This window comes from Anopheles maculipalpis, chromosome X (assembly GCF_943734695.1).
Source record: "Anopheles maculipalpis chromosome X, idAnoMacuDA_375_x, whole genome shotgun sequence".
Classification (NCBI taxonomy): domain Eukaryota; kingdom Metazoa; phylum Arthropoda; class Insecta; order Diptera; family Culicidae; genus Anopheles; species Anopheles maculipalpis.
The window spans coordinates 15,435,061-15,449,892 of record NC_064870.1 but is presented as its reverse complement, the minus strand read 5'-3'; the positions used below and the strand labels follow the sequence as shown (position 1 = coordinate 15,449,892).

Genomic DNA, 14,832 nt, shown 5'->3' with positions numbered 1-14,832 from the left:
GTTGAAAATGCTGTTTTCGCAGCGTCTTTACGTGCTATCGGTATTTGGAAAAACCCGGATTTGAGATCAATTGTGGAAAAATATTTACTGTGGCCTATGTTATCCATTATATCATCTATCCGAGGAATCGGGTAAATGAAAGGCTTTGTAATTGAATTGAGAGCTCGAAAATCAACAACAATCCGGTATTTTCGTTCCCCATCAACATCAGATTTTTTTTGGTATGCACATCACGGGCGCATTCCAAGGGCTCTTACTAGGTCTTATAATTTGTTGTTTTAACATTTCCTCTATATGTAACTCCATAATCGTATTTAATGCTGCCAGAAATCTATATTGTCATTTGTAAATGGGAATATAAGAGTTTGTTTCTATTTCATGTGATGCTGCATATGTATATGTTAAATTGCCCCCTGGCAAATAAATTATTTTTTTTAAATCATTAATGATATTTTTTATATCTTTCGCTGTAGTCTGTTCTAAATGATCAAGACTAATTTTTCTCAACAATTCCACATATCTTTCAGAACCTATCAGTTGTATCTCCTTACTTGTTTCAACTACATCACAATCTATTTCTTGTTTCTCAATATTTGGAAGTAGTTCGAAATCTTCTGGAGGGGAAGCTAAATCGCATTCAATGCTATCAATAGGTAATTTTTCAATATTACTTTCATTGACCCCTCCGTTAACTGGAATTTTTAAGGATATGCTTTGAAAGTATTTATCGACTTTTACTGTGTATTCCTTTAGAAATTCTGCCCCCAAAATTCCTGGGACATTAAGTGTTTTAATTATATAAAATTTTATTGGGTATGTTGACCTACCAATATGTAAGTCAATTAGAATTGAACCTACTGTGTCGGACACTGTTCCATCAAAACTAGCAAATTTTATATTATCATTATAATCGATTGAAGATGTCCCAAGCTCTTTTGCTAATTCCAAACTTAGAAAGTTAAAGCAAGCTCCAGTATCAATTAAATAATTAATTTCTTTTGCTCCCATACATTTCCATAAAATTTTGGCCATTAATTTACCGTCTTTAATAGAATCGATATTAAGCAATTCATTCTCTTCTACAAAGTCGCTACATAAACCGTTATCAGATTTATTCTGATGTTCTTGACATGAACCGAAGAAGAATATATTATTTTGGCTTGTAGGAACACCAGTGTTTTTATTAAGATTGACTAGTGCTCCTTGTTTTAGTTTTTTTGATTAACAGTCGGATTACCGGATTGTTGGTGATTGTGTGAGCTGTTAGAGTTAGTGTAGAGGTTGTTTTGAGAAGGCCCTTGTGAATTTTTTTTTGAGGTATTGCGTTTTGTGTGTTATTGTTTCTATATGGTGTAAAGTATCTTCTCGGGCGTGAATAATTATTATTAAAATTAAGGGGATTAGTATTATGTGTTGTACTGTTGTGTTGGGGTATCCCAAAATTATTAATATGTGAATGGTTTAAGCTACTGTTACCATTATCGCAGCGTTTTCTACTATCAGTGCTACAATCTACGTTAGGAGCAGTTTGGTTATTTGGATAGGTGTAATTATAGCTGTTTTGGCACGGGTTCATGGAACTCTTATTGCTGTAAGTTTCGAAAAATTGCGTGCGGTTTAATCTTTCTTCGATCTTTCGGATATGTTCGATTTGAACTACCTCTTCCTGGAGATATTCCAAAAGTTCATCAAAACTGAGATGCTTATTGGTTCTCGCAAGAGTTTTTAATTCCGGGTTCTTTAAACCAGCTAAGAAATGTATTTTTAAGTTTTTAAGTGCGTATGCGTATCTTCCGTATTTGCTCTATCGTTATTAATAATATGTTCTTTAAGTTTCATCACTCTTTCTTTGTATTTGGAAAAAGGTTCATTGATCTCTTGTTGCAGCGTCTCGACTTGCTGGAAAATGGCTTCCAAGCTAAATTTTTCTCCAAACACTTTTATTAGATTCATTTTAACGCTGTTCCACGAATCATCCAAAATTCGATTAAAAGAACCCGCAGCCTCTCCCTTCAATTTGAGCATTACCGTTCGTATAAGGTCTTCTTCTGATTCCCCTTCAGGAATTTGTTTCGCAAAATACTCTATTTGATATAGAAAACCGTCCAGATCTTTTGCTGTTCCGTGATATTCCGGAATGTAAAGCATTGCTTTCTCTATCGGAAATTCGTAAGCCATACTTGAAATTGTACCGTTTAACGCTATCTCGATTTCGACACTTTGGTTAAGAAGCTCTGCTTTGAGGATCTGGAGGCGTTCTTTATAACTATATTCCTGATTCATACAAGATTCGCTAACAGTTGTGGAGTTTAAGTTGTATGTAGGTTGGAATGCACAAATATTAGTTAAGCTACCTGTATTAATTTGAATTGTTCTATTTCTAAGTGCTAACACCCTATTGTTCTTCACCTTACGCACGAAAATAAAATGAAGGATTTGGGAATAAATTACAAAGAGAGAGATCGTACAAACTATTTTTCTAATTAATTTTAAAACGAATTAATAAAAGATTAAAAAGAACTTATGTGTATTATTCACTATAATTTAATATCACCCACTATAACGCTGCTATTTTCCGCCACCACTTACCCAAAAAAATTTCACCAGCTAATCCCGTTTTTTGCACACCAGTCAGAAATGTTACCTGCGCTAAAAATGTTGCGCTTTTCCGCTGTCACCACATGAAACGACTAAACTACTTTTTCGGAAATGCACGGCACTACTTCTATTATTAAATAAAATCAATGTTTCTACTGCAACACTTTATTAACTTTCACTTAAATCCACCACCAGAATAATAATGAATCCACGAAAAATGTTCGCGTCTTCTTCAACCGCCATCGCTCCGCCGAACCTCCGATCCACGAGCCCCGCACAGTAGCCGTCGATTTTGATAAGGCCGCCTTAAGACGGATCTACACGTATCTTATCGATATCTACATCTAAACGAAGCTTATCTGATCGATATTTTCTTATCGTAGCGGCCGAGGTCGCTACACGAGCTAGCGGCTCGGAGATGAAATTCGACATGGAGCCGGAGTCGAGGAGCGCCCGTGCCTCATGTCTCACACCATAATCGTCCACGATGTTCAGTAACGCGGTTTCCAAAAACACCATACCGTTATTGTTTTGCACTGCCATAGAAACTGTTGAATCCACCGCCGGAATATGCAGAAGCGTATGATGACGCTGACGACACGTACGGCACGAACAATCCGACTTACACTGTTCAACCTGGTGTGAATCGCTCAAACAGTTCCAACACAAATGTTTCGACGACACAATTTCACGACGTTGCTGCACGTCCTTTCCGTTGAATACCGGACAGCTCCTTAAAAAGTGACTGTCGACACACTGCAACGGACACTTATTGTTTGCAGTACCGGGGGGAAATGACCGCGAGGAAATTGCGTTTGTTATAGATCTACGTGGAGCGGCAGAACGTAGTTTGCCGGCCACCTTACTCTCACTATCGGTCGAAACACTCGCGAAGTTATTAGTCGATTTCAAGATTTGTTTTCGGTCGATCCAACTTCATCAACAGCATGTTGGATAACGGTGTGTCCCACGAATCTACCGGCTCGTTCAGTTTCACAAAACCGTTCACATATCGCGAAAATTCGTCCACTAAGCTGGTAAGTTTTATCACACACTCCGATTGCACTCCGGGAAGATGGTGTAGCTTACGATAATATCCCCGTACGAGCAACCGCGGATTGTCATATCGTTTTAGAAGCGTGGACCAAGTCACTGAGTAGTTATCTGCCGTTAATGGCGTATGTTCAAAGGGAAGCGCCGCTTCCCCCTTTAACGACGACAGCAGATATTCCAACTTTGCAATCGATGGAATTTTGATTTTTGAAAGGCGCAGATGTGGCGCGTTGGGCCTACCAAACGCGAGCGTGGAAGAGGCCATGCCTGACGTATCGTTCAAAGAACTTTCGTCCCTTGGAAGCCTTTCCCACAGAAAAGCCTTCAGCTTCCTGCACCGCTCCTCAAAGTTGATTCGCTCGATGATGCATGCTTCGATCGCTTCGTTGCTGTCGTCGAGCTCCTCCAGCTTTGCTACTGCAGCGAAGAATCCTTCCTTGTACCTTTCCAGGTCTTCTAACACTTCTGGGATTTGCGTTGCATCATCCCCAGAAAACTGTTCCTTGAACCGTTCGAGCGCACTTATATTCTCCAACGCAATCCGCTTCCGTAACTGAATAGGCTTTAGTTTTTTATCCATTTCACGAATAAAACACTCACGGTAAGTAAAGAGTCACACGAAAGAACACGTTACCACTTGGCGCGAAATTTCAAACGATGGCGATGACCGAATCGTTGGCCGTTGCCCTTGATGCAGAGCGTTGCGCGAAGGCGGTAAACGACGCGAAGATGATAAGACAAATTTGCTCTTGATGCAGAGCGTTATTCCGAGCCCTTGATGCAGAGCGGTGAATAAAAATCCGAATAACTTTACAATTCGGTTCGAAGGACCAAAAATGTGAGAAAATCTCACTTAAATTACTGGCTGTAAAGTTTTCTTTGCCGAGAGAAAAAAAACCGTGATCACTTCGCGCCGTTCCGTTTGAGAGTGTGTATTCCTCTGTCAATTGAGTTCATTACAATTTGCAAGTTCATTCCTAATTCTAAAGTTCATTTTGCTCCAGATGATTTCATGTAACTAACTTATCTAGTGCAATCCCTTTTCGTTAGTCAGTGAAATATTTCATGAAACCTGAATTTAACTCCGAACTTGCATTTCGGAAGCGTGACGAAGTCGTAATTCCAGCACAGGAAGAATTATCGGAGGAGGTGAAACTGGGAATCCCAGTCTACAAAAAGGGCGACAGACTGGAATGCTCGAACTATCGTGCCATTTCAGTCCTTAATGCCGCCTATAAGACCCTGTCTGTTGTTCTGCAGACTTGCCCCCCTTGCTACAGATTTTGTCGCCAGCTACCAAGCGGGGTTTGTTGGAGGCAAATCCACCACCGACCAAATCTACACTCTTCGGCAGATCCTCCAGAAGTGCCGAGAGCGCCAGGCCACCATGAATGGTAAGAGCAAAGTAAGAGTATCGAACATGCTGTCGGAATCGTTCGAATCTCACAGGGGTCTGAGGAAAGGGGACGGATTCTCCTGTCTACTGTTCAATATAGTCTTGGAAGGTGTCATACGAAGCGCGGGGCTAGACAACGATATCCGTGGCACGATTCTGTACCGGTCTCTTCAATTTCTTGGCTTCGCCGACGATTGAACGATTGACATCGTTGGCAAGACGACAGCAAAGGTGTGTGAGGCGTACACCCGACTGAAACGCGAGTCCAGTAGAATTAGATAGAGCATCAATTCGACGAAGACAAAATACCTTCTTCCCGGAGGCTCTGACCGTGATAGACCCCGACTCGGAAGCAGAGTATCAGTTGACGGTGACGATCTCGAGGTAGTAGAGGAGTTCTACTACCTTGGTACGAGGAAGGCGTAGAGGAGCACAGCGAGCTCGTTGGCTGGATCAAGTGGAGTCTAACCTGTCGGAGATCGGATGCAGCCGTGGATGGAGGACTACATCCCAAGATCGAGTGCTCATTCTTGAGCAGGCCAAAGAAGAAGAAGACATCGTTGTCCAATTTAAACCATGCTAAAAATAATTTTAGAAATACATCAAGTTGAATTAATGTTTTTATTTTACATGAGCCTTTAGTAAAATTATGTGAAAATGATGTATTTACACACTCTTGCTGATATGTTTGCTAAAACGGGTTAAAGTTGCAGCTTTACAAAGTTCTTCAGAGTGCTCGTAAACTTTTATGCGAGAAATTCATTCTATCTTCTAGCATACCAACATGTAATCCAAAATCAGTAGTTGAAACCCAAAAATATATTGTTACGTGCCAAAAAGTTGCTGGATAAGAACAAAAATATACGAAAACGCGTCAAAAAACCACGGGACAAGAATAAACATATTTTGTACCAAATAAAAAATTGATTGCAAAAAAACCTCAGGTCGAGAACAAAAATATTTGAGCACACGACAAAAAAACTATAGGAAAGTGTTAAAAATGAACTGAAATAGCTGAAATACCTTGTAAACAATCGTGTCAAAAGTATGGAGGTTACGTTATTTTCTTCTCATTATTGGCTTTTTTCTTTCGTATAAGGGGGTGATATTACCCGTTACTAATGATATTAAAAAACGCCCAACATGTTATAAGCTTTGATACTTACACCACCAAACGTAAAATATATGTATCAACCAGAAGATATAGAAATCGCTGGCTTTTTCTTACAAACACATGTCATCATCGTACCGCTGGACCGTCATTATTAATTATAAATAAATAAATAAAAAAATGTCATCAACGTACCCTGGCGGAGGAAGATGTTCTGGAGTGTTTGGTCGCATCGGATCTATACGCGATCGAGGCTTAGAAAATCCTGCAACGAAAAAGAAGGAAATTCTCGATAAGTAAGTGTGTGACGCTATCACATGTTCAAAGCAATTTATAAATTCTGGGACGTAGCGGATCCATCTGCTCCCCTGGAACACCTGGACACCTCAAGTCTGTACATTGAATCTTTTAGGCGGTCCACTGTGTGTCGGGTTCAGCAGTTTTTCAACCAGCCGGCTAATTTGCTCATCGCCTTGCGCAATTATTAGATTTTTCATCTTACTACCTCGACCATGTAATAGTATTTTTAGCTAAATTTCTCTACGCTTATTAGTTTACTGATCGTTGATCATACATCTAAATAAGGCCAAAATCTGCTGAAGAATAAAATGATTCAAAAATATTTTTTCTTCAATAAAGAGCGACTTAAATTACCTGTATTTTTGAACAATTTTTAAAATCATTACCTTTGCCGAGAGGAACATTTTCCGTTGGCGTTCGTATCATTTTGTTACATGGCAGAATTTTTCATGTACCAAAAACATTGTTAAAATGTGTAAAACTTGTACAACAATGTTAAAAATATGTGTTTTATGTTTGTCTACCCCTTACTAGAACATCACTTTAAGCTATCACTTCTAGTTTTTGTTTAATGTCCAAAAATATTCGGCCCCGGATTTATTCAGAACGATAGACAAAACGGATCGAATAATAATAAAGAACCCCGACTCAAGTGTTAAAAAAAACACGTTGTGGAGTTTTTTTTTTGCTTAAAGTAATTTACGGAAAGAAAATTATTTTATATTTCCTTTTACCTCCTAGCCGGGTATGTTCTCCTGATACCAAGATATTTTTATCGTTTATTTATAGAGACTGAGTCTCTGAGACTACATTCGCCTCTCGTTACCCGTGATCTAATTTGGTTGCATCGAAAATTTTCCGTTTTGAGCTAATTTCCTACTGGCGCGATGGGTAGTAACATTCATCCAAATTTAAAAATTTTATAAGCTTTTCGAATGCGTTCACCCTGCCTGCACCAAGCAATTCGCTTCATAGTAATACTACGCTTTAACAAGCTATAATTTTCTAAGCTTTTTTTTTTGCTTCGCAGAGTATGCAATGCGTAGAGCAACAAACCGGTGTTTTATTTTTCTACCAGGGGAGCGAAATTCGATCTTTTGTCCGGTAAAGTGCTCAGTCCTGAACTAGCATGTTCTCCACTTAGTCGAAATTAAATTTTGGTGCAAAATTGGCACTGCACTTTCCGTTACAAGCGAGATCGGAATATTTGTCTCATTCGAGGGTGAAAATAATGCTGCAAAAGAATTGCAAATTTAAATGAAAAATTCCATTACCTTCTTTTGGAACGAATTTGGCTTGAGGTGTTCCACAAGAAGGTGCAAAGCCCCGATCGGACCACAAAGGAGCGAGTTATCACCGATTTTCCTCGGTAATGCTACAGGCGAAGTTTTTGCGAATTTTCTTAGCCCATGCAAAATAAGTGACAGCTCGGACATTTTTGGTCCGATCCGTCCGATTTTACATATCCTTAAATGATGCGTACGGATTTCTTCTCCTTTAGGTAAATGTAGTATTTGTAGAAATGATTTTTCTAACGTTTTTGCCGACCCAAGCATCATTCCTGTTCGTCCTTCCGATAGTCTCGTTTATACATCGTCCAATGTAAATTCAAGCAATGATATCTCTATCGATGTTAATGTTGTGTTGTCTGCCCTCTCTAAGCTTAAATACTTATTTTCTCCAGGTCCTGAAGGCAACCCGTCCGCAATGTTAAAGAAATTTTCTGTTTTCACTCCCCTATTATACCGTAGTTGTAGTAGGTCGTTGAAAGACAGTTCGTTTCCCTTGATACGGAAAAAAAACCTGGTTAGTTAACGACTGTGTCAATGTTCTTCGTCCAGATGGTTGTCTTCTTTATGTTAATGATTGGTCAGACTGGTCAGACAGCGATGGATAGGATAGAGATGGTACAGCGGATATTCCCTCAGGTTTTTGCTCGCCGCTTTATAGCCGGCTACACGGAAGAGGTCCCCTCTAATCCCCATCGTTGTTAACTACTTGGTCTTCATTTAGGTTCCTATTCCTTCGCTTCTGCGCTTTTAGCCATTGTTCCTTTGTACGCTCCCTTCCGTCGTCTGCGAGACAGACCACCACTCTTTATCCCGTCTCGTAGTACACGCCATCCATACGCCTCTCATAAGAGCGCTCATCGATCTTTAAAGGCTTTTATCATCTATTTGATTTTTGGTTACCTGTAGTACGATTCCACTCACGTATACGTGCTACCTCTTCTCCTTCCTATTCTTAGGCTAAGAATTACATTTGTAAAACTCTGGTTGCAAACAAAATAAGTTAGTAAATTAAATTGAATCCCACAGTTCCATTCAACTTCGACTACGCAATTCAGGGTTTATTGTTGTGTGGATCTTTAGCCAGAACGATAGGTGTGAGTGACTGCAGCTGGCAAGCAAAGCAAGCACTGCATTGTTTATACAGCTTTCTTGCTCGCTTCGACCGGCACGTCGGAAGTTTCGTCGAAAGTGGTTGCTGGTGGTGAATTTGAGTCTTTGATGGCGGTAGATTTTTTGCCTGCAAACCGACACACTCCATCGCTGCAATCGAACGGGTTTTTCGGTTCCGTCTTAATAATGTTCCCATCTTTGTCCTTCTTCTCCCAAGGGTTCCAGTATTTCAACAGAACCGGCTGGACGAACTTATGCCAAAGGTAGAGCAGCACCGGTACGATGAAGCATGGCACGCAAACCATTTTAAGTCCGCTGGGTTTTGTTGGTTAGTTTACAGGCTTGATTGTGGACTCTTGCTTTCGTGGGGTGAGTCTTGCTTCCTGGGGGGAAATGCAAATGAAAATAAAATCCTTATTCGTGAGATGCAAATCCAGATGACTTACTCATTCGCTTCACTTCCTGCCACTTTATGGGGAGAGCTCTCCTGTGGGCGACCTTTGGCGATTATAATGTTGAGATAATTTGCTGAAAATGAAACTATTGTTGCGTACACTTCGTGAGTTTTCCAGCTCACAGCTGCTTTGCTCACAAACAAAACAAAACACATATGACAGTTGTAAATTCGTCATCTCGAAGAAAAAAAACTTTAAATGTCAAAATGACGTTCATTCTGGGAAATGATTTCACGCTGCCCCAAACAACCAGCAAAAATTTTGGCTAAAGAGTAACATAGGCCTACAAGTTGCACGCAACAAACATACATGCAAGCTCCACAGTCTTTTGTCAACATGGCTAACAAAGATATATTGAAAATATTAAAACTATTGGTTTATCAAATCCAAAAAATCTTATTTCAACTAGTTTTAATACAGTTTTAGCAAGTCAATGAACTTTCTACTCAAATCAAGTTTGAATATTTTTTTCGTAAATTAAGCCATGCAAATAAAAAAAATATGGCTCAATATGGAATTATTTACATTACCATATGAACTGGCTGGTTTAAATGATTAAATAAGTTAGTGAAACGATTTTTTAAAGAAGTCTTATAAATAATTTAGCTTTATGCGTGACTTAACAAAAATTGCAAATAACAATCCTCATTTTAATAATGATTTATTTTAATAATTTTTTTCGTGTCCTGCGCATAATGGTCACAAACTACCGTGATTTTTCACACAAGCTTGCATGACATGAATCCCGTACAACTTGTGAGCCTTTATTGCTCGATAGCCTTATTTTGATCATTAATTCCTTATAAAGTACAAATTGAATAGTGAATGTTTCTGAAACATGGCAAGACTATGTTGAAACTATGAAATATGTTATTAATAAAAAAAATCAACCAAAAATACTCGTTTTATTTATACTCGTTAATGCAATAATGCTTGAAAAATACTCATTGTATCCAAATCAACGGATAAATTTAATATTTGAAATTTTTATAACGTTTCACAAGAACTAGACCCCTGGATACGAAGTATAAACTAATTGTCAGGCAGTATTCGAGTTACGCGGAAATTCAAGATACGCGGATTTTTATAATAATAACTGTATAATAAGAATAACTGTATAAATAAAAAATAAAAAATTAAATAATTTTATGCAGCATGTGAAATAATTCAATAATTTAAAGCTTTCGTTATACAGTATTCGTTTTTTATTATTGTATCGTTGAGTTTTTAATGACAGCACCAAAACTTAACGAATATGTCATGCTCTCTTTTCCAACGCTCGAGCACGGACGATGTAACGCTCGTAGAATTGAAGCAACTGCAAACGGCTGCCGCAAATTTTCTCGTAAATCCGACCGACATAACCAAAAAGCCGCTCCATCCAGTGTTCTGGTTCAATGCTGCTTGTTTTATCAAGCCGACTGTCGTTTCATAGCTGTGAGTAGCTAAAGAGAAAGAAAAAGAAAGAAGGAAATACAAATAATAGAAATAAAGAAAGTGTAGAGTAGAAGGATAATCTGAAGGCAGTGAAATGTGAGTAATGAATGTGCAATTCACTAGTTTTAGTTATTCTATTCTTGAGCTCAAATGCAATAGGTTTACCTATACACATTAACGGGATTTCTATTAATTTACAGCACCAACCAACCATGCCGTTCTCAATCGTGCACACTTGTGGACCCGAAGGGTATGGTGAATTGTGCATCGTGCCTGACTCTTGGGTACAAGGAACAAGTAAAAAAAATTATGTATTTTGGCCCAACGTAAAAGAAAACTTAAACTATATGATGATGAATGAGAACAGTGCTCCGGCAGAAGGATGGACAAAACAGGAGTGTTTGGTGAAACTACAAGGATTGCCTTACGCGGATGCTTATTCAGTGCTGATGACTATGTCGGGGGAGTCATCAAAAGACTCGGACATGTCGCCGAGTAAGAGAAAACCAGCGTCGTGCGCCAGCATGTTTTCGGAGAGGGTTGTGGAAAAATCTTTGAAACCGATCAACAATGAGAGTGAAGTCGATAGAACAGCACCACTTCGTGAACGCTTACTGGCAGGCAAAGAAAATGCTGCACCAAACATGGTGCGGTCTGGAGGATGCACTAATTGTCAATCTATGAAAGGAATGTTAAAAGCGCAAACTAGATTGTTGGAAATTATTCGTGCTGAGCTCAAGCATGATTATGGGCAGGTGTTGAAGGAGCACAAAAAAATAGTGAACCGCCTTGCTATTATTGAAGTGCAACTTGACGCTCTATTTAATCGAAATGATATGTGAAATGTTGATCAAATTCTGAATCGTCCATTCATAACCAGTGCTGAAGAGCTTGATATATTTGAAAAAAAATTGGAAGAACAGAATTATTTTATTCAAATTTCAAATTTATTATAACAAAATTTATCCGATAAAGATGTTAATAATAGAATCTTGCCAACACTCGATGCTCTTTTCCTAAGGGGTTTTTAAACTCAATGCACATGGACAGGTATTTCAAAAACAGAAACTTTTTTTACCTCAATGCACAGGGACAGGATTTCAAAAACAGGAATAGCTATGCATTCATATAAAAAAAATACTAGGGCTATTTAAATGTATCGGAAGTACAAATATAGTAATGGTAACAGACGAGATGGTACGAAGTTTTTTCAAAAAAATATTGAAACACGCAGAAGAGCGATCGAAAGCTAAAGGTGTACGCAAATGAACATGTCGCAAAAGAAAATTGACATTGGTTTTTTCTTACTTTAACTACTATTATTAAAGTATTTTCAAATTTTATGTAATCCATCCATTAATAAACTAAAGAAGTTCCATCATTAAAAACAATGTTATCCAATTCTTTATTGGATGTAAAATTCAAATTTGTGTTTTGTTCTTACTTAGTAAACTATTTATTAAAACAATATTGATATTTCGCGGAACAAAGCAAAACAAATTTAAACTCCAATTATATTATTATGGTCATAAAATTCTAAATAAGGTTGATGGTTTGCAATACGTTCTGGCTACAAAGAAATAATACAAAAAGGTTAATGGTTAGTGTAAAGGGCTATGGTACGTTAATTGGTTAATGTGTTAAGCAAAGTTATGAATTTTAGGTTAAATTTAGGTAAGGTTAAATTTTTATCCAAATCGTATCCCAATAACGTATCCAAGGAATACATTAATAGTTCTAGATGGATATGGAGAAAAAAAAAATCGGTTATGTTATTTACTTCTTGTCCAAATGTACTAATCTTTTTGTGATCTTCCAAAGATTTAGTGAATTTGACAATTTTATTGTCTCTTGTCTGTAGTAGTCATGTAGTAGTCAAGGTGGGACATTTAGGATCATTTTCAAAATTTTATTTTGTCTAATTTGTAATTTTTCCTATGAATCAGTGCGCAGCAACTCCATGCTGCGAACATAAACTCCTAAATATTTTGTTCTATCCTTCCATGGATCCGTTTTTGGAATTTTAGCTCACTTTGCGGTAATCTGCGAAAATTGGTGTTTAAGTTAGTTTTAAGTTTCCAAGTATGACAAAACTTCTCATATGCTTTTAATGCCTTGTTAAGCGAGCTGATAATATTTCTAGGATTTTTAGCAGCAGCTGTAATCGCACAATCGTCTGCATAGAGAAAATTAGTGCATTTAGGAACCGTGGGGATGTCCGATACATAAATGTTAAAAAGAATAGGTGATAGTGTACTACCCTGGGGAACTCCTACTATGGGTTTATATGCCACAGATGGAGCAAGTCCTATGTAGACCATGTTTTTTTTCTATTGCTTAGGAATGAACGACTTAGTTTGATTAGGTATGTTGGGAAATTTAGTTTGATTAGTTTGAACAATAATCCATTGTGCCAAATCGAATCAAACGACTTTTCGTTGTCTAACAATACTAGGCCGGTGGATTTTTTCATATATCTGTTTTTGATTATGATATTTTTCAGTCTGTGTATCTGGTGCGTCGTTGATTTGGCGGGTTGGAACCCGAATTGTGGATCAGGTATTATTTGGCTCTCTTGTAAATGATCTCGTAGCAGTATTGCAATGATGTTTTCGAAATGCTTCCCTAAGCAACTCAAGAGAGATACGGGTCTGTAATTTTTCGGATTTGAATGATCCTTACCGGGTTTAGGAATGGGTACAATTTTAGCAGATTTCCATTGAGTAGGGAAATATCCAATTTTGAGGCAACCGTTAAAAATCATATTGAGATAGATGAGATAGATGTTTCGCAGGAAGTTGTTAAATATTTTGCTGTTGATTTTGTCGACACCGGATGATTTTTTGTTATTAAGGTTTTTTATGAGTTGTATCAAAGCTTTGGGTTTAATGAGGTTTGCTGGACTATGTGAATGAGTTGGATTTGATGCAAAATATTTCTTGTTGGTAGCTCAAACTTTCCTTTCTAGGGGACTTACTTCATGGTATGTTAGAGTATGAGCTTTTTGAAATTGATCTTTTAGTGCATTGCTTTTCTCTGTGGCACTAAGTAATTTGTGGTTTCCGGTGTGAAAGGTAGGGGCGGCCCGATGGTGTAGGCGACAGTGGCGCCGGTCTTCAAACGGCAGGACCGGGGTTCAAATACCATCCGGTCCGTCCCCCCGTAGTTGAGGACTGACTAACCAACTACGTGGTATCGGCAGTCTAGTAAGCCATTCGATAGGCGGCATGACCTTAGAGGTCGTTAAGCCAAGAAAAAGAAAGAATAAAAGGTGTGAAAGGTTGGGATATTATTCTGTTTGTTTTTAATAATGTTTATAAAGTTGTAAAGTCTATTGTTGTTATTAAGTTGCGTGTTGATACCAGCTAGCGTGTCGGACCAAGCAGCGTTACGCACGTACCATAAATTTGCTTTTATTTCATGCTTGAGATAGCAGTAGGTCTCTTTATAACGTGAGTTTAGTCTATGTCTTTGCCATTTTTTCCTATATTTGTTGCTAAGTTTTATAAGCGACATTATATCGTTGGGGATTACGATGTTGTATTTGCCAGGGATTGGGAATGGCTCTATCTTTGGCTGATTTGATAATTTTGGCAACTTTATGCAGCATATCGTCAATTTGTGTTGGTGTTGCTATGTGATGTAAGTGTGTGGTGGATAAATGATTGGTGTCGTTTATAATTCTTTCAAATATGTTTGCTTTACTATAATCCGGTATGCTTTTATCAGGGACGATATTTGAGAGCAGTGAGTGTTTTTAGTTGAGAGAATGTTCGCAAATTATTTAAGAGAGTTAGATCAAGGAAAGATTGGTTCCTAGCGGGGTCCGTTGGAATACATGTTGATTTATCAGGATAATGTATTGAAAATTGTCCTTTTTGTGATTCTTCAAAAAGAAGTTTTCCTGCAGAATATGTTGAGAGACAATTCCAAGACTTGTGACAAGCGTTAAAATCGCCACAGATGAAATAGCAGTCCTTTCTTGAAGTGTTTCTTTGAATATCCTGTTTAAATTTGACTAAGTCTGTATTTTTTCCGGGAGTATACGCCGCTATCAGGTTCAATATTCCTTGTTTAGAG

At 38.1% G+C, this 14,832-nt stretch overlaps 1 protein-coding gene and 1 pseudogene across 1 annotated transcript; one reads left to right on the top strand and one right to left on the bottom strand.

Annotated features, from left to right (window-relative positions):
* Nucleotides 1-8,886: 8,886 nt before the first annotated feature.
* On the bottom strand, nt 8,887-9,165 carry LOC126561536 (UPF0729 protein AGAP000931). The gene has a single exon (XM_050217751.1). The coding sequence runs from the start codon at nt 9,163-9,165 to the stop codon at nt 8,887-8,889; it is 279 nt and encodes a 92-aa protein (XP_050073708.1).
* A 1,799-nt stretch (nt 9,166-10,964) lies between these two features.
* On the top strand, nt 10,965-12,078 carry LOC126563863 (uncharacterized; annotated as a pseudogene).
* The last annotated feature ends 2,754 nt before the right edge of the window (nt 12,079-14,832 follow it).

What these genes read in the sequence shown, in the direction of transcription:
- LOC126561536 (XM_050217751.1), bottom strand. Translation starts at nt 9,165, where the DNA reads ATGGTTTGCGTGCCATGCTTCATCGTACCGGTGCTGCTCTACCTTTGG.